Source organism: Aulonocara sp. 'chitande type north' Nkhata Bay, linkage group LG15 (genome assembly GCF_057382095.1).
Source record: "Aulonocara sp. 'chitande type north' Nkhata Bay isolate Kocher_YH1m ecotype deep benthic linkage group LG15, A_spYH_male_GT1.1, whole genome shotgun sequence".
Taxonomy (NCBI): domain Eukaryota; kingdom Metazoa; phylum Chordata; class Actinopteri; order Cichliformes; family Cichlidae; genus Aulonocara; species Aulonocara sp. 'chitande type north' Nkhata Bay.
The window spans coordinates 38,612,413-38,640,234 of NC_141358.1; the positions used below are offsets into that span (position 1 = coordinate 38,612,413).

The following is a 27,822-nucleotide window of genomic DNA, read 5'->3' on the forward strand; positions in this document are numbered from 1 at the left end:
AGGACTCCGCTGGGTTTCCCTTTTACTTCGCTGGATTTCTTAACTCCCTGGGACTTTTATGCTGTGGTGGATTCCACTGGACTTTTAATGTTGTGGTTTATTGATTTTTATTGTGTTATCCCTTGGCCAAGGTTGTTTTAATTTATCTTACATTTTTAACTATTTAAATATAATAAATTATATTTTTAATCTTACAGTTTAAATTGTGTGTTTCCCTTGGCGGCTCCACTGCTCTGCCCGTTTTTAGGAAGGTCTCCTTCCTTTTAAAAACACAAAACAACTTGGAAATAAAATCAGCCTTTCCGCTCCGTTACATAATTGGCGTTGTCGACATAGGATACGGAGCCAAGAGCAGTTGGGTTAGCCAGGGGAATAGCAAATATGATGATGCCTGTGTATCCCGGAGCCCCGTGGCTGCCGAAGTTTAAAGGGCCTGATCAGGATGTGCAATATCAGGAGTGGAAGGAGCAGATGCGGGGGCTGCTGGGATCTCAGGACTTGCCTGAAGTGAGGAAAGTTGCTATTGTGTTGGGAGCGCTAGCAGGTGAGGCTAAACGTCAGGTCAGTGTTCTTGAAACCAGTGAAAGAGACCAAGTACAAAAAATCTTTTCTTTTTTAGACTCTTTATATGGTGATCGTGTCCCCACCCCAGTTCTTAGGTCACAGTTTTTTAGTTGCACTCAGAACTCAAGTAAAACTGTATCTTCATTTATCTTGCGGTTAAGAGAATTATACTGTAGGTTGCGAAAGCATGATCCAGATAATGTCCCCTCTGATGCAGCCCTGCGAGATCAATTGTTGCTAGGATTGCGGGAGGGCCCTGTAAGTCAGGCACTGAAGGTTTATGTGCGGCGTAATCCAGACCAAGATTTTGCTGCCATACGCCAGGAGGCACTGCTCCTAGACTCAGAACATGTACAGCCCCAGTCTGAGGTAACCTGCCTGTCTGTAAATAAGTCTCATGCTCCTTTTAAAGTTGAACAGAAAGAAGATTGGAGGCAGGTGTTAAAACAGGAGATACTGGAGGATGTTAAGGCACAAATTAAAGGATTGGCACAAGAGCTAGTAAGGGAAATTAGAGGCTCCACTCAGCCAGCTGTAGCTACTCTTCCGCCTGCACCTCAGTTTAGGAGAAGACCGCGACAATCAAATGCTAGCTGGGATGCACAAGGTCGGCCTATCTGTCGGAGGTGTAAACAAGCAGGACATATAGCTAGGTTTTGCCAGACCTCCATGTCTTCCCAGCCAAGTTTAAACTAGATGACCCTGCTGCTGAGGTCCGAGGGGCGGGGTTTTTTGGTTCACCTAAGGAATTAAGGGCCACAGAAACATTTATTGGGCAGTGTCCAACAGTGAAGATAGTGATCGAAGGGGTGGAGCTTCAAGGCTTGTTGGATACCGGGTCACAAGTGACTTTGATACAGGAGAGTCTGTTTAATGAGTATTTTTCCCAGGCTAGGCTTGAGAAAACTCCAACCGCCTTTAGGCTGAGAGCCGCCAATGGTCTGGAAATTCCCTATACCACCTATGCTGTCCTGGACATGGAAATAGAAGGTGTTAAGGTTCCTGGACGCGGGGTTGTGGTGGTAAAAGATGACCATTGCACTCACCCACTGATTATTGGTATGAATGTTGTGACTGCCTGTTGGAATGTAATTAAGTGGCCGGAAAAGACTACTCCTGCCCCACAGCAATTAACGAATCAACAGGCCTGGAGGACTGCCTTCGCAACATGCAGACGGATAGAAGCAAGTACAGTGGAGGACGGAATGGTGGGGTATGTACGGCTAGCTGGCCGACGCAAAATTAAAGTCCCCCCGAGGAGTGAAATAATGGTGTGGGGCCGGACTCAGACGGGTCCGCAAGGAACAGACTATTGTGCCTTGGTGGAGGCACTGCCTGAAACCCCTGATGTGGGGGTGGCGAGAACCCTTGTCATGGTAAGGGCCGGGAGAGTGCCTGTGAGGATTTGTAACCCACACCCCTATCCTCTTTTTATAGGTCGCTACCAGAAACTGGGAAAGCTATCCTGCGTGGATGAAGCTGACGTACATGGCTCACAGGACCTGAGCCTGTCCCTTGGGACGGACGGTGTGGTGGAGGTGGCCCTGGTCGATAGTGGCGCCCCCACGGAGGAGGAGAGATTACCTGGGGAGATGAATAAACTGATTGAAAGACCTGACCTGTCTGAACTGCAACAGGGCGAGCTACGTGCTCTATTGCTTAAATGGGAGAAGGTGTTCTCTAAAGATGACGAAGATTTCGGGAGGACTGACCTGGTGCATCATTGTATCCCCACAGGTGATGCAGCTCCCATTAGAGAGAGGTATCGTCCTTTGCCCCCCGCAATGTATAAGGAAATGAGGAGTCTCTTGGTAGATATGATGGCAAAGGGAGTTATCCGGGAAAGCTGTAGCCCATGGGCTGCACCCATTGTTTTGGTGAGAAAAAAGGATGGCGCCTGGAGGTTCTGTGTGGACTACAGAAAATTGAATGCGGTGACGCATAAAGATGCTTTCCCCTTGCCACGAATAGAAGAGACATTGACAAGCCTTACTCGAGCGAAGTGGTTTTCCACCCTGGACTTAGCCAGTGGATACTGGCAGGTCCAAATGGACCCGATGGACAGAGAAAAGACTGCTTTTACGACCCCAGTTGGGTTGTTTGAGTTCGAGCGGATGCCGTTTGGTCTGTGCAATGCACCCGCTACATTTCAGCGCCTGATGCAGCACTGTTTGAGTGGACAGATTGCAGAGTCTTTATTGGTGTACTTAGACGACATTATCATTTATTCACCTGACTTTTCGTCTCATTTACAGCATCTAGATGAAGTGTTTCAGAGGCTGTGGTGTCATGGGTTGAAGTTACAGCCGAACAAGTGCGAGTTCCTGCAACAAGAGGTGAAATTTCTGGGGCATGTAGTGGATAAGTATGGTGTAAGACCAGACCCGGATAAGATTTCTGCGGTGATGGATTGGCCGGTCCCTGATACCATCAGACAGGTCAGATCCTTTTTGGGCCTGGCTGGTTACTACAGACGTTTTGTGTCCGGTTTTGCTCAAATCGCACGCCCTTTAAATGCATTATTGACAGGGGTCCCTGTGAACAAGAGAACAGACCGTCGTAAAGTACAGTGGTCCCCAGAATGTCAAACGGCATTTGAGGCCCTCAAAGCAGCTTTAACGCAGGCACCTGTTTTGGCATACGCAGATTACTCTCTTCCCTTTATTGTGTATACAGATGCCAGTGGCCGCGGGCTGGGAGCCGTTCTGGCGCAGGTTCAAGAGGGCCAAGAAAGGGTAATAGCGTACGCCAGCAGAAGTTTACACCACACGGAACGGAATGACGCAAACTATAGTTCTTTCAAGTTGGAGCTGTTAGCCCTTAAGTGGGCGGTTACCGAAAAGTTTAAAGACTATCTGACTGGTGCACGATTCGTTGTGTATACTGATAATAACCCTGTGGCCCATTTACAGACTGCTCGCTTGGGCGCAGTAGAACAACGTTGGGTTGCCCAGCTGGCCTCTTTCGACTACGAGATCAAGTATCGTTCGGGTAAGAGCAATATTAATGCTGATGCCCTTTCTCGACTCCCCACTGTCCCAGCAGAGCACCTGGAGGGGGCTGGATCAGAGCGTGGAGTCACTTCAGCAGCCATTGAATTGACCTGTGAGGTAGAGGGGAGTGACTGGGCAGAAGCACAAGTTCACGATCCGGATATTCAAGTGGTAAAACAACTTCTGGAAGCTCAGGTCGCACCTACAAAGTCAGAACGTCAGGCATTGTCGCATGGTGTGCGGCGACTCCTACAGCAGCAAAAAAGACTTTTCATTAAAGACGGAGTATTGTGCCGTAAAGTGTCGGACGAATATACCCAGGAGACTCGTCATCAAGTTGTGTGTCCTAGTTCTAGGTGCCATGAGGTGTGGCGGAAGATCCATGAGGCTGCTGCCCATGCGGGGGTAGATCGAACCCTCTCTCGGATACGGCAGCGGTTCTACTGGGTTAACATGGAAGCGCAGGTACGTCAGTTTCATCTGGGTTGTGTCCCCTGTAGTCTACAAAAGGAGAGGGTAGAACCTAGGGCTCCACTGCACCCTATTTCAGTCTCATACCCTTTGGAGGTTGTAGGCATGGATTTTCTGTCCTTAGGCCGACCAACTGACACTTATCAAAACATACTTGTGGTGACTGATCTGTTTACGCGGTTCGCTTGGGCTATCCCTACAATAAACCAAACAGCAGAGACTACAGTAAAGGCCTTGTGGAAGTATGTGATACAGCCGTTTGGTTGCCCAGGCCGACTCCACTCCGACCGTGGGTCTAATTTCGAATCTGCATTAATGAAACAGCTTTGTGATACCTATGGTATAGCCAAAAGCCGTACGACACCTTACCACCCTGCAGGGAATGGTAGTGTAGAACGTTTCAATCAGACCCTATTGAACATGCTCCGCTCCCTAGAATCAGTTAGGCAGAGCCAGTGGGTAGGAAATCTGCCGGAACTCGTTCATGCTTATAATAATACTATCCATAGTTCCACAGGTTATGCGCCTGCCTATTTGATGTTTGGTCGACACTTGCGACTTCCTGTGGACGTGGTGTTAGGCGTGGCCCCCCAGCAGGCGAGGCAGGATGTAAGTGAGTGGGTGTATTCTCATCAACAGAAACTCTCCCTAGCTTACCGTTTGGCTGGGCAGAGGATGTATAGTGCGGCCTCCCAACACAAAAGCCAGTATGAGAAAAGAGGCTGTACCCTCCCATTGTTGCCCGGAGAGAGAGTCTGGGTACGTGACCGAAACAGACAGGGCAAAGGAAAACTGTGCTCCTGGTGGTCTCCTGAGCCATATGTGGTGTTGGAACAGGTGGGAGATACGGGCTTAGTGTATAAGGTCAAACCAGAAAAGGGGGGTAATATACAAACTTTACATAGGAATGCCTTAAAAGTGTGCATTGATCCTCAAACAGACTTTACCCCTCCTACGGAGGAGCCGACCACAGGCCCTTCGGATTTCCCAGCGCCAGTGTTTTATGGATTTTTACCCCTTACTGACTGTGTGTCACCTCACCAGAGTGATTCAGGTATGTCCCTTAGACGGTCCATTAGGGCCACGCGTGGGATTCCACCAGAGCGTTATAGGGAGATGGAGCATTAGCAGGGACTGCTAATATTTCAGTGTGGGGGGATGTCATCCAGGGAAGGACGGATGTTGTTTTGCTGTGCTGTATTTTAATGTGAAGTGTACATATTTATTTTTTATATTGCATGCATTGGTTATATTTTTGTGCAGTGTTTTATTTAGTTTGCATGTTTTAGTTGCCGGCAAATTGTCCTGGAGAGACTCCGCCTTTCCCCATTTTTACTAATTGGACACACCTGAGAGGAAAGGGAGTGTAATTTACAGAGTGCTGAGTGACACATAAGAGGGTTGGAGCTTGGCGTTCGAGGGAGAACGGACAGTACCAGCGCACAGGGCACCAGCGCACAGGGCACCAGCGCACAGGGCACCAGTGCAGAGAGTGACAGTACCAGCGGGGAGAGCGGAGACAGCACCAGCGGAAGGCACGGGACGGCTGTGTGGCTTTGCAGTTTTTAAGAGCGGCGGGCGGAGTTGAGAGCTCTGCCCACCCGGGGTAAGTCTTTGACTTATCCCCTTTTATTGAATAAAAACTGCCGGAAGAATAGTGACTGCCGCTCCTCCCTTTCTCTAGCATATCAAGACGCGAATGCGGAAAGGAAGGAGAGGACTCCGCTGGGTTTCCCTTTTACTTCGCTGGATTTCTTAACTCCCTGGGACTTTTATGCTGTGGTGGATTCCACTGGACTTTTAATGTTGTGGTTTATTGATTTTTATTGTGTTATCCCTTGGCCAAGGTTGTTTTAATTTATCTTACATTTTTAACTATTTAAATATAATAAATTATATTTTTAATCTTACAGTTTAAATTGTGTGTTTCCCTTGGCGGCTCCACTGCTCTGCCCGTTTTTAGGAAGGTCTCCTTCCTTTTAAAAACACAAAACAACTTGGAAATAAAATCAGCCTTTCCGCTCCGTTACACTCACATGTTAGTCTGCTCCAAGCATTTCCACAAAGGTAAATCTTTTGTTGTAGTTAACACGTAATTTATCATAACATAATTGTTGATGTGGGTTACAAATAAGTCTTATATGGATTTGAACTGAATTCGTTGCGCTTTGCTGCTTTGTTCACTGTGGCTTTGCCTGCTAATGTTTGTTGTGTTTTGCAGGAAAACCAGCCTACAAAATGCTGCGGTCCAGACTGGGCACCCTCTATCGACCTGGGTCATACTGAGTTTAAAGCTGCTACCACAGCGAGATTTGATCGGTTAAGAGGGAGAGCGAGATCAAAACAGCCACGAAAAGTCCGACATATATGTGCCCAAGGGTTGTATTGAAGCAATCAAGTGATGAATAACTGTTTTCCAGTATGTTGTTTTGAAATGTTTTGTGGTTCTTTTGTTTTGTTTTTTTGCATTGTTGATTTGTTTTTCACCGAAGCAGCTAATAAAGCATAATGGATTTGCCTCTTTCTTGTAAGAATCTATAATAGAATGAAACAATAATGCCAGTTATAAATAAAGACAATAAATTGAATGAATTATGAAAAACTTATTTTATTTCTATTGGATCTGAAAATGTTGTGTAAAACTACAACCTGAAAAGACAAATAAATTGCGTTGGCCTGCACAGGAGAAAATGGAAAAATTTTAACGACAGCTGTAAAATGAAATAGTCCAAATCAGAAAATAGACACACCAAAATAAACTGGACCTGGGCTTGTTGCAGGGATCTGAAGTTACTAAACATTTCGTGAGTGTATGCACTCACACTTAGGACCATATAATTCTAAATATGAGTGTGATGAAAGTTGGGCAGCACGCCAACGTCTTTAGCGCACTCTGTATGCTTGTATGGTCTGACCCTTTCACTCCTTTGATTTTTTTCCTCGTACTTTTTTTTTTTGCCTTTTCATCAAGTCTGTCTTTGTACGGACCTGCTGTGTTCGCCTTCGTTTTGTACGCAACTGTTTTGGGGGCAAATAAAATGCAAGCAGGGATTAAAACCGCAGAATGAACGATTACCGGTGCTGGAAATGCTAGCGCCTGATGCAGTGTTTTGATTTTGCTGCCATTCGTACCTACAATGCAATACGCGAAAGTCGCGTGGTCTGTCGATCTCTATTTAATGACCTAATTGCATTTTGAATAAACAAAACTCATCAAGACGTCAGCTGACATATGCGTGTCAGTATTCACACAGAAAACTCACAAGACTCCATGTAAAGAGAACTGGATGTGCTGGTATCACTGTGCTGAGGTGAGAACGGGCTGTAGTCTTTCATGCAGCAGTCCTCGCCTGCTGATTCTGAGAGACACACACACAAAAAAAGGATGTGTGTTAATACATCCTTCACCTCATTACAGTATTCTTTTAAGAGAAATGGATGCAAACATGCTTGAGTGCAGGAAAAGCAGCTGGTTAAATGCTTTGTGTTGGACAATGACGTCTAAGGCTATTGTGTAGTGTATGGCTACACTGAAACAAATGTGGCTTTGAGTGCCAACCAGCCTAACTGCAGAGTGAAACAGAGGTAGTCTATATCACTCAGTGACCCACTTTTACTTAAAGACCACAAACTTACAGTATTGTTTACATTGTCATTGCTTTGCAAATGTAAACAATACTGCATTAAAGTTATGTTTTGCATTGGGAATCTTCCTCTCTGTGAGCTCCAGAATTTATATTAAAACTTCAAAACATCAGAAGAAAAGACAAGACTACATGATTCTTTGAATACAATACTGACACGTAGTCTTAGGGAACCTTTATGGTCGCCGGTCACCCCCATCACACTTCAGTTAAAGGCAATGTTGCTTTTTGGGTTCTCAAATAGACGGGACACTCCCAGGTATTTAACCTCTAATGGGGCTGTAACACTGACAATTTTGAGAGTCATTGAGCCACCTCATTGTCATGCGAGTCGTAAGGGTCACATGAGCCAAGGTGTGAATTGTAATAGAGTCCCAGAACAAAAGAAAGCAAAGTGATAAAGTGACTTCTTCACACCAATCTGATTTGGTTTAAATAAACAAATAAGAAGAAAAATCCAAAACACAAATGATGGGCTGAAGACAAGAGTGGAAAATAAGAGGGATGGAGTTCTTCACCATGCACACAAAGAACTTTTTTTTTTTTTTTAAAAAGCGGAGGGGAGATGAGAAGTCATGTGATGGAGTACAGTGAAACTGCACCGCCAACCTGCTACCGGGTCCTCTATTATTATGGTGATTTTTCTGTGGCCCCCTCCTTTGTGCAAACAGTAGAAGGGAGAGATAAGACAAGGACAGAGCAGAAGAAGAGATGATTAATTCAAGCCAAGAAAGGGGAAACAGTCTGAGCAAACGGAGCCGATATTAACTGGGTGAAAGCTTTAAAACCTCAGACAGGAAGCGTGCGAGAACACGGCTTAACCGCATATCAGAGAGCTGTGAAAAAACACACATACTACGCAGGTAGAACTACAGCTTAACCTCACCCTTAACTGCATTAGTCAGGTACATTTCTGCTACTTACAGTAAAATTAGGGTTAGTTTAATTCTGAAAATGACCTAAACTCATGAGAAATTTACAAACTCGCTCCAGAGAAACACGCCAGACAATTACAAATAAATACCACAAGTACTACAGGCCACGTTGTGATCTATGAACATGCAACACAAAGTAACTAAGCAAGAAGTGAACTGGCTACCAGCTGAAGCTGAAGTTCACCGCTTTAGGAAGTATTACAATCAATTTTGAAGTACAAGTTTATCTTTAAATGTTTCTCATAGGAAAGAGAGGCTCCTTAATTAAACAGAAAATTGCTATACACTGTAATTTAAATAAATAAAACAATCCCTTCCAAACGGAAACTCTTGAAATCTCCTACTCACCATTCCTGAGTTTCTGATTGACCCCCGTGTCAGAGAATGATCGAGTGTGTCCTTTGAGCCCCCTCCCCGGCCCCTTCTGGCCCTCTGAAAAAGATGAACGCCTCTGCGGGGCCTGTGTAGTAGAACGCTGCAGGGATTGGTCCGTGTTCCCCCCCCGCTCGCTGCTGTGGGTGGAGCTTTGGGAATTGCGTCGATCGTTGCGTTGCCCGAGGTTACCGATGGCCAAATACTCTGGACCATCGTCAGAGTCACCGCCGCCACCGTACTCGTCAGCCTCGGGCTGAAGGAAGGAGTTTGTGTCCGTTAATGAGATTGAAGGGATGGACGCTGAGCCAGGTGGGGGTGTCGCACCTCGTGCGTTCTCCCCCGGACTGGTGACAACCACCCATTCAGATTCCAGGCTGCTGGTTTGAGAGGTAGTGTCTGCAAGACAAATGGGACAGATTAAGATTTGTACTCAGATTTTGCTTATGGGTTTTTGGTTTTTCACATATTCAAATTTTACTCCCAGAATTTTCTGCCCCACAAGGGCTTGCGTATGTAAGTATTTACATACATATAAGTATCGCGCATGTCTGTTTTTGTTTATACAAACCGACTGTCTAAAAATGGTGACACGCTGCAGAGATTTTAAATCCACTTAAGCTATTTTTTAACCACCCTTGTCCATTTCAGTGAGCACATTCAGCTCAGGACACTAACTTCGCCAACTGCATTAACACATTCTTCACCAATTGGCTTTGCCAACAAACAATCAGGCCTCTGTACGGTTAACTCAGCCTGCCTATTCACATACAAACTGTAGTGTATTCATAGCGCCTTGCCACAAATCCACCCGAGAGGGGACATTCCCCAACTCTCTGTGAATGATACTCATGGCCATTGATCAACGGTTCTTGATCAATGGTCATGAGAATTTGCATAATTATGATGAAGGAACTGACCTCCCAGCCCATTGTTCCTTCACTGGGCTGGTTTCAGTCATTATGCAAATGTACTGTTTATAAGATTGAAACCTGCAGTCAGCTGAGACTGAAGAAGTCACTTGGATGAGTGACGAAACGTTTCTCCCAATGAGAACGCGACGTCCAGATGAACAGAATCAACTTTTGGAGATTTACTTACCTGGATGATTGAGCATGCATCAAGACACTTTAAGTATAAGAAAAAATAAATCCACAACCCAGCCTCTTTTCTCACTTGTGCTGTTGCTGTTTGAGGATCCAGCTGCTGTAGTGCTTGCAGAGTTTTGGCTGGTGGCGACTGCTTCTCGCAGAGAGCAGTTGGAGGTGGTGAGTCTGCGGCTTAGAGATTCTCTACTGGGAGCCTTGTCGGCGTTTCTCCAAGCCCCACCAGATCCGGGCAAGACACACAGACTCTGGCTCTTCAGTAGTCCCAGGCAAGGTGGGCCCTTCAGAGGGGACAGCTGGGCAGCGGAAAGAAAGATTTTTAATAAAAGTAAAAGGAGTTTCTTTTCTTTGAAAAATTAAATCACTTTAACACCACTCATCAAAGATGGGTGATGGTTAAAAACTGAATGATGTGTTTACAGTCTGGTCAAACTTGAGTGAAACAGCGATGAAAAACATTTGCACAAGTGACCTTTTCATGAATAAACAGGTGATATGTGCAAAGATGTCAGAAAACCCACCCCAACAGTGTCTACTTGGGCGAGCAGTTTGGGATTATTCTGCTCCACAGCTTCCAGGCACTGGAACATGGCGGTCACATGAGGCTCGCTCAGCAGAAAAGCATCATCTGAAAGACGAGAGAGGGGGGAAAACAAAGTTAACACAACTTATACACCACAGCAATCTCTAATACAAGTATATCAACCTGGGCTGTTATTAACGTGGCTCACCATTGTAGTATTTACGCATGTGTCCCAGATGCTTGAGCAAAGGTCGGAGCTGCGATGACAGCATGTGAACCTGTAAGCTGTGAAGCAGCCAACGCTCAGCCTTGTAGCTTTCACCAGCACTCTTCATCCCAGTGCTTAGCACCGGCTCCAGGTGCCTGAACTGAGGATGGACAGAGAACAGCAGATGGGAAAGTGTTGACACAGGCTAAAACTTTTATATGTCTGTAAAAGCACATTTCCATCTCTAATTATGTGATCAAACTTGTAAACCAAAAAAAAAATAAAAATAAAAATTCGGCTGATGAGGCCATAAACATTTCCTTAACTGGATTTTGTTTTTGTGACCATTCAGCAGGTGGTGCTGGCTTTGGAGTTCATCCTTGGCAGTTAATTGTTTCTAACACCTACCCAGATCTTCTTCTATATATTTCAAACTAGTTTCTATTGTTAAAAGAAACATTAAGCCAACACTGAGTCAACCTAACTGCTCCTCTTTTGAGTTTTCCTGCAAACATTCCCCATAAGTGTTTCCCACCAGTTGGTCTAAAGCTACGAAGAGGGTTTAGGAAGAAGAGACAGAAATAGACACCAGGCTTGAAAAGAGAGAAAAACAAGTGGAATGTCAGATGATAAAAAGCAGCACAAAACTAGAGGACGGCGGCTCAGATATGAACAACAATCATCACATGGTGATTGCATTATGCCCGAGTGAGCCCTGCTGGTCTGTAACACCAGGGGAATAATGAGGATAACTAGATTACTCCAAGTCCATTTGCTGTTATACAACTCCATTACCTCCTGACAGACAGGACTGGGGTTAAAGGCAGACCGTTTTCCACAACAAACTAGGAAGCAAAAAGTCAGCAATCTAAGCAAGTGTAGTGGCTCTACCCAGGCCATCAGATCATGTGAGTTTGGGGGGGATTTTTCAAGAAATTTATTATAAGGCCCGTGTTATTTTTCTCAAACACATTCTAACATCACTTTATGGGGATTTTCCACAAAAGGGAGGCAGTTCCAGCAAATCTAGCACTTCAGGCTTGATGGGACAAGAGCACATTACAGGTTAAAAAAATAATAATAATAAAAAAAAAAAAAAAAAAAAAAAAAAAAAAAGTAAACTATCATTTTTCCTCCAGAAAAGATAAATCCTCCAAATCCAATAGTGTCATTTTCTTAAATGCAACCTTCACACTAAAGATGTGTTTGGTTTGTAGTAAACAAATGCTTCTTCTGAGCCTAAATTATGTAATTGCTTACTCTTTGCTTTTGCAGCTCTCTCAGGAAACTTGCTATACTTTCAAAACTAAAACACACAGCAACAGCAACAACATAAAAGATATAAACATGCATGTGTGCATCCCTGGTAGCTGTGAACAAGGATTGGAGAACTGAAACATTAGCTCTTTTTACAGGTTTCACATTTACAGTAAACTAATAATAAAAAATAAAAAAAAAAACAACAACACCACCAGACAGTGTTTAAAGCTTTGAACAAGATGACTCAGAAGTAGGAAACGAAGCGAGAGAAACGAAGAAAGAAACTGATTTAGAAATGAAAACCGCATTAGCAACCAATGTAGCGTAAATAAACCACACTTAGCATTAAATCACAGTAGCATATTTTTCTCAAACACTGCTAAACAGCAACTATTAATTATTTAGTTAAGGAGAACCAGAGCCAAAAGAGTGTATACTGTATTTTGCCACATTATTTAGGGGGAAAAAAAATGTAAATCACAATATAAAAACAAAAAACTTGCAGTGTTTGATTAAATAAAGATGCTTTTTAATTTTTTTTATTTTTGAACTGCTGTTCCAAATCTCTGTAAAGGCCAGCCAATCAGAAGAAAGCCGGCTTAAAGTGGGTGAGCGCTAAAGCAGCTTGTTTCAGCCAGAGGATGTATTAAGAGTCTGTATCACAGTTTCGAATAAGAAAGAAATTGAATCATGCACAGAAAGTCTAGTAGAAATATTTATGTGTCAGGAAAGATTAAGAAAAAAAAAGTTACATCCCAGCTTTAACATGGCTGGGCATACCTGTTCAACGTGGGAGGCGAGTTGTGGGCTGATGTAGCGAACACACCAAACAAACGGCCAATAGTTTCTCTGCTTGTAGTACACCTGCAACACAAGGCCAAAGGCGTGTATGACCCAGTTTCAAAAGTATCAGCTTCAACCAATACAGCAAGTCATTATGAAGAACGAGAGTTGTGTTTCATATCATATTTTCCTTAAATTTTAGAAGGGCAACTGAAAAAATATATATATTCATCCAGTTAGTTAAAAAGAAAGTTTTGGTGAATTGGTAGTTTACAGAATCGCCCTTAGTAACAATAAGTTATGATTTTCTGTTAAATTTATTAGTCTCTCACATTGCTGTGGAGCAGCTTCTCTACAACACCACTTCAGTTCATTTGCGGGCATTTGTTTATACACAGCTCTCACGGCTCCACCACAGCATTTCAATCAGGCTGAGATCTGGACTTTGACTGGGCGGCTGCACTACTGTGATTCTTTTTGTTTTCAGCCATTCTGTTGTGCTTGGGATTATTTTCATGCTGCATTATATAATTTTGACCAGGCTTTAACTGTCGGACCAACGGCTTCACATTTGACTCAAAAATACTTTGATATGCAGAAGAGTTTAACAACTGCAAGATGTCCCAATTTATGTGGCTGCAAAATAAGCCCAAATCATCACTTCTCAACTACAGTTCTTGACAGCTGGTATGAGGTGTTTGCACTGGTATACTGTGTTTGATTTTCACCAGACATGAGGCTGTGCACTATGGACAAAACTCTCCAAAGTGCTCTCATCTGTCCAAAGGACATTGTTCCAGAAGTCTTATGATTTGTTCAGATGTGGTTTTGCAAGCCTAAGCGCTGTTGCCATGTTCATTTTAGAGAGAAGAGTCTTCCCCTGGTAACGCTGTCAAACAAGCCAAACCTGTTCTGTTGTTTTTTCCCCCCCATTATACCATCATTTAGCACTTAACATGCTAACTGACGATCAAACCACCAAAACATTTGCTTCTACAGGAGGTCCTCACCCTTCCTGATGATCTGTTAATAAAATACATTTGCACTTTCCTGCGTCTTATCCTCCTAATTCACGGACGTAAGGGTGTATTTAGATTTCACAAGACTGCACAGTCCTGTGAAAACTTTTTTCCCCCACATGACTGTAAACCACCTGATAAAAATCACACGCTTCCATCCCGGCCAGATTTATTATGGTTTTATTTTTTTCCGGTTTAGTTCACATTTGTGTTTCACTTTTGTTTTTAATTTAATATGAGGGCAGGTTGTTTCCAAAGCAGGTACTCCCATTACCATGATATGGAGAGTATCTGTCAGATCAGAACAGGTTTTTCAATACAAACACAGCACTTCTGTCAATATCACTCACATAAACATCCCAAGTCTCAATACATGCATGCACCAAAACCTCATCAGGCATGCTGTGTTGATACAGTTGATCAGGGTAAATGCACCTTCAGTGCAACACAAAGTGTTTTTGTCTTCATACCAGAATCAGATGGCACAGACACAGCACGGGAAATAAGATACAAAACACACAGGACGTATCTAGCAAAATCAGCATTCTTTAATTTCCCCCAAGCATGCGAATATGCTGGTGTTATTTTAGTAAATGCCATCCTTGTTCTGTTAAAACAAAAAAAAAGGTTTGTTGTTGAGATCGATATGGGCTTCGTGTGCTGACCTGCTCATTCCTCAGTCCATGGCTGAGGATGTTGTTCATGTCCTTGTGCAGCCGCTGCAAGCCACCATACCGCGACCACACGTTAGGGTTGTTGGTGGACAAGAGGCCCTCCACTGTGGTCTTCAGGCTGGACAGCAGCTTCCAGTGCTCCTTTCTGGAAGGTAACAGGGAAGCAAGAAGACATTTAACAAAGAGGGAGGAGGTACAGAGGTTCTGGTGTTGGCAATGCAGCTGATTAATCCATTAATCATCTAGACCAAAATTCTTTTCTCAGAAACAATCAGAAATTCAATGACTTATTGGAAATGCTGAGGATTACTGAATGTGTGAGCAGTGTGATTACATCCCAACATGAACATGTTGACTTTTCCCGATAGCCAAGAGTCTGCCTATCAGGAAAGGTCAGTACGTTTGAACCCATTATTGATGTTCATGACGTTCTATCATGAACATCAATATTTTGTGTACAAATGTAAATAAAAGGCAGGTCTTGAACCTAGTGAGAGCCCACTTGAATTCTACAAGTACCTTCATGAAGTATACTGCAAAACAAATTCAGTCATTGACATGTACCCACTGAGTACTGAGTCAACCCTTATCTTTAGGATACAGTCAGCAGTGGAAGAAAGAAAAAAAAAGTCAGATACTAGATATTAGACACTCCCCAAGAGCCATAAATTGCTGGCTCACAGGACTTCCTCATTCCCCCTCAGCTCAGCAAGTCAGACTTCACCAGCAGCACACAAATGAAAAAAATTAAACAAAGAAACCTTCACGTTAACAACTGAGGGTGAACTCCTTGATTATAGGAGAACTTAACTGGACATGTGCTCCATGGTGTTAAATAAATCCAGTATAATATATAAAAACACAACTGCAACAAAATAGAGAAGATTATGTGTTGTAAGGCTGTGAAACCAGACTAAAGAGTTCTTTGATCTAGGCTGACATGGCCAAAGACAAACACAACAATTTATTTTCCTAATAGATCAAAAACAGTATCTCAGGCAGAGATGGTGTGTGAAAGTAGAACGGCCAGCTAGAAAAGTCAATAAAACCTGGAAGAAGCACAACAGTGAGCACAAGGTCTTTTCTTAGGCATCAGCAGAATTTCTGAGCAGCAGCAGCATCACGAGTTAAGACACAGAGCCAACTAATCAAATCACATAATATGTGTAACACAGGAGTGTAAGGGGGACGAGGCCGGAGGTTAGCGAGCATTCTGCACATACTGCGGAGCGTGGTGCATCTGTGAGAGGGGTAAAGTTATGTAATTAGCCCCTCCACATCCAGGGGTAAAATTCCTCTAGACTCGGAGAGATTGAGGTTTTAAGGATTACCTTCCACTCTTATCTGTGCGTGTTCATGTACGAGAAACCCCGGGCTGTGCAAACTAAGAGGATCGGCAAACATGTATCCTTCTAATCTGCTAGGGAAAACACTTGGAAATCCTTGAACTTCCCAAAAGTCTTCCAGTACTTGCACTGTCAGTAATTCTGCTGATCTTCAGTAAACCTTCATAAAAATAACCACCTGCTTAGTTTGCTGATATAACCCATATTTTAATCTTATTAGACAACAGGTACTTTATGTGGTCAGTTTAGCTGTTAGCACCATCTCACTGTATGACAGCTAACAGCTCTAATAACGCTAACGAATACAAGCCTTTCCGTCATCTTCTAAATGTGCAGTCTAACAACGCCATATTTTTTTACAACACAGTAAATAATAAACCAGGAGACCTTTGGGATAGAGCCATTAGCTCCAGCCTGTCAAACCTTGGCATGTCAGGTTAGCCTAGCCTAGCTTAACGGGTAATACTGGTATTAGTTCTTCACTAGTGTTCAAACCTACTTAGGCTCGCATTTTTTTACAGTTGACTCAGCTTAAATGCGTTCACTGCTGGTCATCTTTTTAAACAAAGATCACAGGTAACCAGTGACATAACTCTTTAGTTGCCTTGTTTATGAAACCATGGGTGTTAGCCGTATACCAACGCTGCCTAACCTGTCACTCACCTGCGCTCCTCAGATTCTCCCTCTGCCCTGATCTCCATGTCCTCAGGGAGGAACCGAGTGCCGTACAAAGCCGCCAGCTTCTCGGAGAATATCCCGTCCTGTTAGGTACAATAGAGATGTATCGCAGTAGCAGAGTTGCTTGAAAGAGTCACCCGGACTTAAAGTCTTCCGCCATCTCTACCCTGTCTGTCAGAGCCGTGGATCAAAACAGAGGAGGCCGCATGACCTGCTACAATCATCAGTGGGCGGTGGTGTTCTGCGTAGCTCTGCCCACTATTTAACGTAACAGTGCTTACTTTAAAATAACACCAGATAATACCGCCCTCAGTAACTTGCAAATAATTTGAAAATAAAAGGCTCAGTTGTGTTTTATAAATAAGTTTATAAAGAGTTATGGCTTTTAGGCGGCGGGTGAGGAAAGAGCTTTCTAGAAGACTAGATAGAAACCCGGTCCATGTCGCCACCTGTTGTTACAGAGTAGTACTGCAGGTCTGTATTTTCAAGCTGAAACTTTAAAATATTAGCAAAGATTAAACCCATAACCACAGCAAGGGAATTACCACTGACCGTTATAATTTTACACTGCAGTAGACTGAAACATTTACTCAAAAAAGAAATTATTATGATTACAAAGGACAGCCTGATATAATAAATGAGGGAATTAATCTGAAAATCTACTTGTAACTACAGTGGACTCTCTCTCTCTCTCGCTCTTTATACAAATAATAATAATTATTATTATTATTTGTATTTTTTCACGCTGTTTAAAGAGTCGTATCTATGCCTTCAATACATCTATCTATATCTATAGATCGATATATAGCGTGAAAAAATACAAATAATATTAATTATTATTATTACTTATCCCTGTGGCAGTGGTCCCACTTGACCAGTATGCACAATAATAAGAATAGAAGAATCTCTTCCGGTTTCAATTCTGTCCCGTAGAAAGATCTTTTTACTTTAGTTAAAAATGTGTTCACAACGAGACAAGAATAGAATAGAAAGAATAAATAGCAACCAGAAGAGTCAGTCGAAAGGATTATAGTGCAGAAATGACATTTTTTCACTTTCAGACCACTTTATTGGGTACTACCGGCTTGAACCCCCCATTTTCCCTTCAGAAATGGCACAGACCTTGGTTACAGCCAGCTGTTAACGGAGTTAAATATGAGTGTCGATGAGCGGTTGTGCAGGTGTACCTAATAAAGTGGCCGGCGAAGCTACTTTTCTGCCCTCCCCACATGATGGCGCCACAGTCTTACACTGTGTGTCTGCACGAGGCCGTAGGACTCTGCTGTGACGCCTGATGGCAGTGGAGAGTCAGCGGAGTACAGTGTTTCCCTGTAACAGCAAACTTTCATCCTCAGTAACTGCCAGGCGTGGTTACAAATGACTGAATGGTGAGTAATTGCCCTTGCATAACGCACATGGACATGTATAACGTGGACAGTCCCTCGCCATGTACAAATCACCCCTGTGATTAAATAAGACTTCCTTCCTCTGTGCTATTTGACAGTGCGTGTCTGTGTTATACAACGTTAGACATTCTTAGCTGAGTCAGACGTAAGGAACACTTTGACCGTAACAGAGACGTCCGACCTTATTTCCGTACTCTCTGGAAATATCAACAATGTTCAGTTTCAAAGTAGAATGTACCTCCAGAAAAAAGTACCACTGTCAACATATTTATTGGATTTACTTTAACCAACTCGAAATAACAGTTTAATTTTGGTATTAGACGGGGTAAATGCTTTCATGTGATATTTTTGTGTAATCAAATGTTCTTTAAAGAATAAGGTGTCCTGCTTGGCTCATCAGAGCTAATCTGATTTATATGATCATAGAATGTTTTTAAATTTTTAAATTCAATATTTCCATTTGAAATTTAGTGAAGCAGGAGAATGGAGTGATGTAACTTTGTACCAGCAGCTTTCCAACAGGGTTTAATAAACCATTAAGTTGCGCTCAACATATTTAATATGACCCATCTTGACCTTTGACACACATTTTACCTGTCACCTGACATGTTCATGAGTCAGAACATGTCAGGTGACAAGATCGAAGTCAAATCAAGGAGCGGAAATGTTGATTTTAGCGTTCTTCCTTCATTCATAGTGTTGCATTTGCTGAACTGTATTTGCTCACAGTGACGTTTGAAACACTCCCAGTTTTGAGCAAATACGGGGTGAACATGCTGCCGCATGACCGCATGTTATAATGTGTGGAAAGTATGTGGTTGGGAAGACCTGTCACGCTGACACAAAAACCTGGTCCATCCAGTTCTTTAGTTTTGTAGCAACGTGCAGTTTGCATCCTTTGTGTTGTAGCGTAGCCACAAATACATGCCCTTTAAATTTCAGCAGATAGAAGAAAAACTGAGAAAACTAAAGTATGAATTTTGCCATTTTGTGCAAAATGCAGATCATCTTTCATTATTCCTGGCAGAGCAATGAAAAAATTATGAATGCAATGACATAAAAACCAAAAACTTCAAATAAAGCTGTCTAAAAGTTAAGGGGTAAATAAAACAGGGCGAAATCTTCATTCTCTTTTTAATCTGACTTGAATTAACCTTGATGAGATTAGATGCAACTCTGTAAAGCTCAGACAAGGAAACTGGATCCACATGATGCCACCTGTAAACACAGAGAACGGCGTTCCAAGGAAGTCGCTGTTTTCTGCAGAAAAGTGCAAGTAAGGGCTGATCAACCAACCTGCTGTTTGACTCAGACAAGGCCAACTCCTGATACATGTTATTCCAGATTTTAGGTATAAATGTTGAAAGCATTCACAGTTTTCAAGAGAAAGAGGTTTGAAAGAAAGGGAAGCTTAAGAAAGACTCTTACAGCCCAGTGCAAACAGCATTAGCTGTATGTGTCGACTGATGTTTTGCAGTTCAAAGAGGCAAAAGGTGGCTGTGAAGAAGCTCACATGGGTTTAGAAAATTTCCCACTTTTTATAAGTAAATGTTAACTGAAGTGCAAACATGATTTCATGCTTATTCAGTTTCGTACAGAGCAGTTTCCTTAATTTATCCTCACATAATCACACCGACAGATATTTGCATGTAGCATATATTTCCAGAGAAGTCATAAATCACATATTTTGCTGATGGGGAAGGGCATTCGGTTTATTGCCTGTTCGGTCGTTGCCAAAAATCAAATTGAGCCAGTACCGAAGAGGTTATGACAGCCGAGGGTCCGTTTTAATAAATGAAAAGGATTTATTACATAAGAGTGTCCCAGAAAAACAACTTAGAGTTAAATTGGTTTACATGTGACCACAAACTCAGCTAACTGAGAGACTCAGGCCAGAGGGATACTTGGAAAAGAAAAGCACGGTATTCCGAATAAGCTGAATAAAGACCTTTCAGTTTCAGGTGTTGTAGCTGTGTTGGTTTGAAAATAACTACCTTTGTTCAAATTTATGCCTGAGATGTCAGGCAGGCGATGAGTGATGCCTTCATATGAGCTGGTGTCAGTTTCCGTCCTCCTTCAGGAGACGTTGAGGCAAGCAGGCAGAGTTACTTCCTCCTTGGAAAAACGAATTACTCAGAATGAGATATGTTTTTCCTCAGAGCTCTATCAGTCTGTGAGGAATTTTGGAAGAGGACAGATGATTGTTACGGTGATATAATGAGGTCATAGTGGGCTGCATGCTTCGTTACACATGTAAACAGCTATTTTTGGTCAGAGCTTTGTTTTCATTGTGAATTGTTTTAATTACAATCATTCATCAGTCACTTTGCTAGTTAAGTCTTGCTAGACTCCCTTTTTCCTTCGAGATGGACTTAATTCTTCGTGGGTTAGATTCAAAGGTGGTGGAAGCAAAATATGTCAAGCACATATCCATTACACCAGCCTGAGCTAGTGGTATAAGGTGGGATGGATCCATGCTTTCATTGTGGCTGATGCCAAATTCTGGCCATACCATCCAAATGTTGCTGCAGAAATCATGACTTGTCACTTGCCAACTATTTTCAATCCACCATTGGAGGAGTCCATGCAAACTGTAGTCTGGCTTTCCTGTTCAAAGCTGACTGGAAGGCCACCCGGTGTGGTCTTCTGCTGCTGTGGCTCATCTGCTTCAAAGATGTGTGTGTTCTAAGCTGCTCCTCTGCATACCTTTGTTCCTACAAGTGGTTATCTCAGTTGCCGCTGCCTTCCTATCAGCTTGAAGCAGTCTGGTCATTTTCCCCTGACCTCAGGTAACAAGTCATTCTTACCCAGAGAGCTGCTGCTTACTTATTTTCAGTCTGTTTGTTTTTTTAATTCTGGTTGTGTGGGAAAACCCAGATTAGTTTCTGATGCATTCAAACTAACCTGTCAGTTCCCAGCAACCATGCCACATCCAAAGTCATTTAAATCACCTTTCTTCCTCATTCTGTTGCTCAGTTAGAGCTAAAGCAAGTCCTCTCAACCATGTCCTCATGATTAGACACCAACATGATAAGACACTGCTGACGAATTTGGCAGCGATGCTAAGTGGTGAGCGTGAGGCTCCTCATATCAGTCTGGGGAAAAGGGAGGGGAAGATAAAATAATAATATTTGTAATAACAATATTGAATTAGGAAGAAAAAGAATAGTAAAATTAAGAAAGATATTGGTGAAGAATATATGGAATAACTAACAGTCCCCAAGTCAGCAGCACTGGAATGATGGAGAGCCGACTCACAGACTATACACAGAGGGTAGCTTTGCTGGAAGAGGTTACCCAGGTCAACAGCAATTCTGTTTTATGATTCATGGAGTGAAAATTCTCCTCTGTCTTACTGTCTTTCAATGGGACACGTCAATTTGGAGACAAGTTCGCTGCTACAGAGCTGAGTCGACCCTAGACCTGACCCTCTTTAACAGTCCCGAAGACCCAGATGAGCCCATAAGCAGGCTGTCGATAATATTAAACTGAATTCTGTGTTGCTCACAGGAATGATGATGAAAGTGAGCTGGAGCCCCTCCAAAGCAGCCCACTCTTCAAATTGACCAAGTCCTTGAACTCAAGCTCCAGCTACTGTGAACAGGGTGGAGAGTAAATAAGGTATTCAATTAATCAGTATCATTATAATACAGTATTATTAATTCATTACTAACACATAGATATAGATAATCCAGTAATGACAGGTTTTATACATACACAAGACCTTGGCAATAGTAGTGCAGAGAATTCTAGCAGTAGAGGTTTGTAATTGTATTGTTGATAAGTCTCCTAGGAGGCAAACCTCGGGGGGATGAAGGGATGTGGCATTCCAGTGTGCGTGGTGTTATATAACTGCAGCGTGGTGCCAGGTTAGCATGCAAGTACTTGTCAGTAGTAGTGCTTTGTGTGTATATCTGATTCTCCAGATCCCTTTTTCTTTTTGTGTTACTTTTCACCCATATAAAGTTTATTGTGAACAGGTGTACCTAATGAAGTGGCCAGTGAATGTAGTTTCTCATGTTTGTTATATTCATTTCACAGGAAAATTGAAGTCACGAATGTTTTCTGTGCCTCTTCAGACAAAACCACCTCACACACAATTACTAAACGTTAATGAGCCAACTCTCAGGTTGACCCCGTTTTTCTGCCATCATCGACTTCACTTCTGTATTTGTTCCCATGCAGGACCCCTGTAACCTACAGCAACTTTTTTATTTTACAGTATTGTTTATTTGCCTGTTTGACACTCTGGGAGACAAAAAGCCAGATTTAGGCAAAAGAAAAAAAAAAAACAGTAAGTATATGATTTAAAGGTGAAATCACAGGATGTGACAAATTTTATTTTGTAATTTTGCTGCTTACAAGAAAATAAATCTTGGTAATGCTGGCAGGATGACACTTTACATATCCCCCGTGTGTTGCGAAAGGAAGAATAAAGACACATGAAGACATTCTCATAATAAAACAGTAATTTATTATCTTTTTTTTGTTGTTGTCATTGACTGAAAACTAGAATTGTCTGAACAGCACATTACAAGGGCATCGTTAAGATATTTTCTCCAAGGCTCAGTGATCACTTTCATACAGTACATTTGGCATGTACACGGTATCTCCTTCAAATGAAAGAACAGAAAAAAAGAGAAGCCCATTTGCCAAAAAAGAAAAGAAAGATGACTGATTGTACAATTACCAAGCAATTTGGTTCTAAGCCACAGAGAGAGATGCCGATGGCCTGCTGACAGCAAGCGTCGGCAGAGGAGGCACAAAAGATGCAATTGCAGACAGGACATCCCATAATATGCTCATACGCAGCTGACTGAGTTCCAGCTTGAAAGTGAGAAATGTTTAATAGTTTGGATTGTTTTGTTTTGAGTATTGCTGTTTAGTTTTTGTTTTTTCCACTGTAAGCAAACTGTTATTCATTACAATTAAATGGTGCATTCATCAAAATCTGCAATGTAACAAACCCTTCTCTATGCATATGAAATTTAACAGCATTTAGATGAAAACAAAGACTGCTCCTTTTCTCGCCTCATGCACAAGACTTTTCCTTCCATTCTTCTTCTTCTTCTAACTCACACCATCAGCTACTTACTCCAACCTCCTATCAATTTTCTCTCTCGGAAACTTTCAGATTTTCATTCAACAGAAAAACAAGAGTTCTGGATAAAAACCATGAGGTACCGAAGTGGTTTGATAACAGATCACGCAGAATATGCAAAATGGCGACAAAGAAGCACAAGGAAGGAAAGAGTAGAAAAAAAATATATAAGTGCGCGGTTTAAAATAAAAAAGGAAAAGAAAGACTTACACAGCTTTGTGTCTTTGGTTATAAAGTAGGTCAAACAATTTTCACAGCTTTTCATCACCCCAAAGCCAAACCCAGCAAATTCATTTCCGTTTTGACAAAGAAAGTCTAGAAAAAGTTAATCAACAGTTTTCTTTATCAAAACATCCCATCACATATATTTATCTTAAACAACAGGTGTTCTCCCGTACAAACTGCCCATGCTCTTAATACTTTACACTTTACAAAATATACATTCAACCTGGATTTCATCTAATGTAAGCGCAGCTTTAGTGTTAGCACTATTTCATGAAGAGGCCAAAAAAAAAAGTTTCTTTTTTGGAAACTTATTGCCTACCTGTTGAGAACTACGAGTTGCAAGAATCTATCACATTTAATACCCGACAGATTCTAAAATACCAAAAAGAAAAAAAGAAGTTTCTTTTTTGTTTTTTAATAAGCATCTCCATGACATTGTTCATTTACATTATGAAAATAGCAGCCCTGAAATAAATAAACGCAAATACTAAAACTGAACTAATGAAAATTTATTATGATTCATGTCAAACGTATGGTGGCTCTGAGAACAACACAAGATTTTTCGATGCAGCATATAACAAGCCGAGGCTGTCGGCTCGATCCGCTCGAGCTGAGCCGCCTGCCGGCGGCGTCCTCTTGCGCTCAGGAAGGACGTATCCTCCAAACCACCTCTCCATCACCCTCTCTGCACTCTTGGCCTCTTCCAGCCCTGCAATGACGTTGGGTGCAGACACTGGGAGGTCAGCCCCTGCTGGATGTTTCCAAGGATCCACATCACCCCTCCGGTCCCTCGCAGGTACACGCTGCTGTCTTCCCCCCATTTGTTGCCCCACAAATCCAGCTCTCTGTGCCCTCTGACCCCCGCCATCCCCTACACAACATCAACATGCAGTTGCTGGTTTTTGTTTTTTTTGTTTTTTTTTAAATGCACACTGGCTGCCCTGCTCCCCCTCACCCCCCACCCATTTGCCCCCCCCCCCCCATCTTCTCCTTTTTCAGCTCTGTTGCAGCCAAACATAAGGCCCGAATAAGACTTTGCACAGGATGGTAAATGTCTTAAACAATGTGAAGGCCTGATGACATCAGCACACGCTGACACAGCTCTTAGTGACAAACACAGATGTTGCTTTGTTGATTTGTCCTCAAGTGGAGCACTTTGAACACAGAGCCGAGTCCATTTGCTGTTTGGGGTTAAGGGGACGGTAGTAGTTAGTTGTTGCCTTTGCCAACAGACTCCTGTCCATGGGACGTGTGTTTCTGACAGTTTATAAAGAGGGAATCACGCTGAGGTGATGTCGGGCTGATGAGGGACGCTCTGGCTTCCCTCGTGGTGAACCAGAGAGGGGGTGCTGTTTGTGACGAGCGGGTGTTGCTGCTGCAGCGGCGGCGATCTGCTGCCATGGGTGAGCTGATTGGTCAGATGGCTGAGCTGCTCCGAGTTGGCCAGTGACTTCAGCACGGCGTTCTCGCGCTCCAGCATAGAGTTTCTCTCGTACAGCTCCTTGATGTGCTCCTTCAGCACCTCCACCTCCTCACGAACAGCGTACATCAGGTGACTCTTAACCAGATCCTGACAGGGAGGACAAACTAAAATTAGCACAGAAAAATAAATGTGGTCTTTGTACCGAGGCGTCACTGCTGCAGTTGCTTTTTAACAAATCCCCGGTCAATCAAAAGGGACCAGCAGCACAGAAACCAAATGTTTGGGCAGATTTGAGGCTAATTTTTCCTCTTTCCTTCTACAAGACGTTTCTCGTTCATCCTCTTTCAAGCACTTATCTTAACATCAGCAAGGTAAAAGTTATTGTGAAATGTGTAATTGTACAGACTGGCAAGGAATCCATATCACAGGATTCATTCTGATATGACTTAAATATGCGGAAAAACTCACCATTGCCTGCTCAATCTTGTTATCGATGGCAACGACGCTGGCTCCCGAGGCACTGTGGACGGAAGAGGAGGAAGTTTAGATATCAATCTTGCTTATGCCCATCAGAGACCAGAAGCACGGGAAAGATTGAGGTGGAAGGTGAAGACATGTCTTGTTATACACACCAAACTCTGTTTCAGCAACAGCTTTATAACCCGGACTTGAAGCCTTTGCTCTACACGCCTGCATTAAGTGAAGTTGGCTTTCATCGCTCACACTATCTGTTCAGTATAAACAGCTGTCAGACTCTACTTTCAAATGTGCCACCAGTGAATCAGAGCATAGCAGCAACCCACAGAAACCAAGACAAAGTTCCACTTGTTATAACAGCTAAATCAAAATTCAACTATCTGCACATATATCCAGGTCAGACTGCATCTATGCATGGCAGACAGGGAGTCTGGTCAGTCTTGCAAAACGTGTTCGGTAATCAGATTACATCATCAGTGCACGCTCTCTTTTCTAAATTGTATCTGCATAAAATACCAAGCACCCACTTAGCTCCTCTCTGCCTCTTACATCGTTATAAAAACATCTTGATGTGGCCTCAGAGGAGCTCAACCCTGTAGTTTACATCTCACCATTTCTTCACCAGAAAGCGACGATTAAGCGTTTAATTAAAACACGACGATTAACTTACGAGTCCGTGCTACAAATCCTCATGAAACCAAACGACGCCGACTTTTCACCGTTTGCCCTTTAACCTCCTCCACAAAAAGCGCCTTTGTTTTCGAACGATCACCGCCCTGCTCCGCTGTGGAGCGAAAACAAAGGCAATCGATGTGTTCTGGAGCCGCTGGACGGCGCTCTGACTGGGAACTGGAGCAGCAGACGGAACACAATGTGCAGACTGCCTCTAATTATTGTTTTTAGAGCGTCCACGATGTTAAAAATTGGTTAACGTTATAAGAATGTGATAAAAGTAGATGTGAAACAGTTTCCTTTGAATTAAATACAGACGCAGTTATTGTGTACCGAGGTTGGGGGTTGTAAGGAGCTTAAGTTGAGAAAAAAACATTTGTTACGTTATGTTTACATCTTTTTTAAACGTAATTAGATAGAAATTAAAATTAAAAAAAGAACGTGGAAATCGCACATTGCGCTAACATCAGCCTGGTACCAGTCTATCCATCATTTACACTCCGCGTGCTAGAGCGCACGTAGTGTACGGCTCCGTGGACATCTCGTGGGGGGACACGTGGTATAAACACAGATCAAACTGATGCCATATGTTCGGGAAGAGAGTGGTCAACACTCGGAACAGCTGCTGGCAAAACACCTCAAACTATGCGGGGGACAAAACGAGCGCAAATGGCCACCGAGCAACACTCAAAGCACGTGTAAAAACATTGACAAGGAGCCAAATGTCTGCAGTTCGTAAATAAGAGTTTATAAAAAAGGATGCAGGTATGTAAATGTTTTCAGTTAGTAACGCAAAGATGCCGTAAAAACTCCAAACGCGGTCTCCATATGCACGCGTAAAATAAGCCCACACGCGCGGACACAGAAACAGCTTTTAAAGGTGTTTACCTGACGCATCGCGCTCTGTAGGCCACCAAACGCCCTGAATGTGGCGGGGATGTTCCCGGCGAGCAGGGCAGGCTGTAGCTCATTTTGCAGCGCATGGTTCCTGAAGTTTTCTCGCGGCTACACGTTTCTTACTGAGTAACAAACACAAACAACTGTCCTGTTTGAGTGGAGGCTCACGGTTTCTTAAAACCACTGCTTGGTCACATGGTGAGGCGGAGTTCAGCCTTCGCCGCCTCCTCCCTCCCCTCACCATTCATTTACTCCGAGAAGCTTCTTTCACAAGTTACATTATTCAGAGCCGAAACGTACGTGCGGAACAGCCACTCCAGAGGCACACGGGAACATATTTAAAGGCTCAGCTTTAATTCAAGGAGAGGCACAGCTCTGTATGTACCCTATATCTTGAGTTAGTGCCTTAAACTCCATCTGCACCATTACAAGGCTTCTGCAGGCCTGTTTCTCCACGTTTATTCTGTCTTTCCTTGAAATTTTGAGTCAAACTTTGCGGAGTTTGGCATATAAATTGTGCATAAAACACAACAAGGAGCGGTAAACAACAGTTGTTTTAAAAAGAATTTGGTGGTTTTATTGATCACATTAAGACTGCATTAAAACATCACAGGAATAAATTCATGTCCTTTTCGGCTAATTATATTAGCAAAGCAGTCCCTTCCTCCTCTGTCATTTCCAGTAAAAACACCAAGATTAAAACATGAGATGACTTCAAACTGCCCGCTTATTTTTCCACTCACTCAGTGGTTTACCAAGCACCTAAAATGGTTTAACTAAACGTCTGAGATTAGTCTGCGATAAGAATGGCAGCCAGGGTGTACCCCCACATTCCAGCTCGTTTGACTGCTGGGAGAGGCTCAAGCGTCTCCACTGCCCGTAATCCTGAATTGGACAAGCGGAAGCAAAGAGATGGACGGACGTCAGAGATGTGTAATGACGGTGAGGTAAATGAGTTGCATTCCAGCACAAATCTCATTCAGATATGTGATTTTAAAGTCGATAGATGACGGCAGCAGCAACAGAACACATTCCACCCTTTGAA

General features: G+C 42.9%; 2 protein-coding genes and 1 pseudogene across 6 annotated transcripts in view; 1 reads left to right on the plus strand and 2 right to left on the minus strand.

Moving 5' to 3' along the window:
* Nucleotides 1-16,995, minus strand: part of rubcn (rubicon autophagy regulator) — a 31,926-nt gene extending 14,931 nt beyond the window's left edge. For 2 of the 3 annotated variants that reach the window (XM_086263289.1, XM_086263287.1), the window contains exons 1-9: nucleotides 16,562-16,995; nucleotides 14,544-14,697; nucleotides 12,857-12,940; nucleotides 10,817-10,976; nucleotides 10,607-10,713; nucleotides 10,156-10,381; nucleotides 8,956-9,378; nucleotides 8,282-8,329; nucleotides 7,292-7,387 (exon numbers count right to left, since the gene is read on the minus strand). In XM_086263289.1, coding sequence (XP_086119415.1) covers nucleotides 7,292-7,387; nucleotides 8,282-8,329; nucleotides 8,956-9,378; nucleotides 10,156-10,381; nucleotides 10,607-10,713; nucleotides 10,817-10,976; nucleotides 12,857-12,940; nucleotides 14,544-14,697; nucleotides 16,562-16,599 — 1,336 coding nt within the window. In that variant the 5' untranslated portion in view covers nucleotides 16,600-16,995. The remainder of the gene's footprint in view (nucleotides 1-7,291; nucleotides 7,388-8,281; nucleotides 8,330-8,955; nucleotides 9,379-10,155; nucleotides 10,382-10,606; nucleotides 10,714-10,816; nucleotides 10,977-12,856; nucleotides 12,941-14,543; nucleotides 14,698-16,561) is intronic. The other variant, XM_086263288.1, reaches the window with a different exon arrangement.
* On the plus strand, nucleotides 382-2,713 carry LOC147313616 (uncharacterized; annotated as a pseudogene).
* Nucleotides 16,996-24,290: 7,295 nt separating the features above from the next.
* tsc22d2 (TSC22 domain family 2) overlaps nucleotides 24,291-27,822 on the minus strand; it is a 30,871-nt gene continuing 27,339 nt past the window's right edge. For all 3 annotated transcript variants that reach the window (XM_086263293.1, XM_086263292.1, XM_086263294.1), the window contains 2 exons: nucleotides 25,200-25,251; nucleotides 24,291-24,878 (listed from right to left, as the gene is read on the minus strand). In XM_086263293.1, the coding sequence (XP_086119419.1) occupies nucleotides 24,588-24,878; nucleotides 25,200-25,251 (343 nt within the window). In that variant the 3' untranslated portion in view covers nucleotides 24,291-24,587. The remainder of the gene's footprint in view (nucleotides 24,879-25,199; nucleotides 25,252-27,822) is intronic.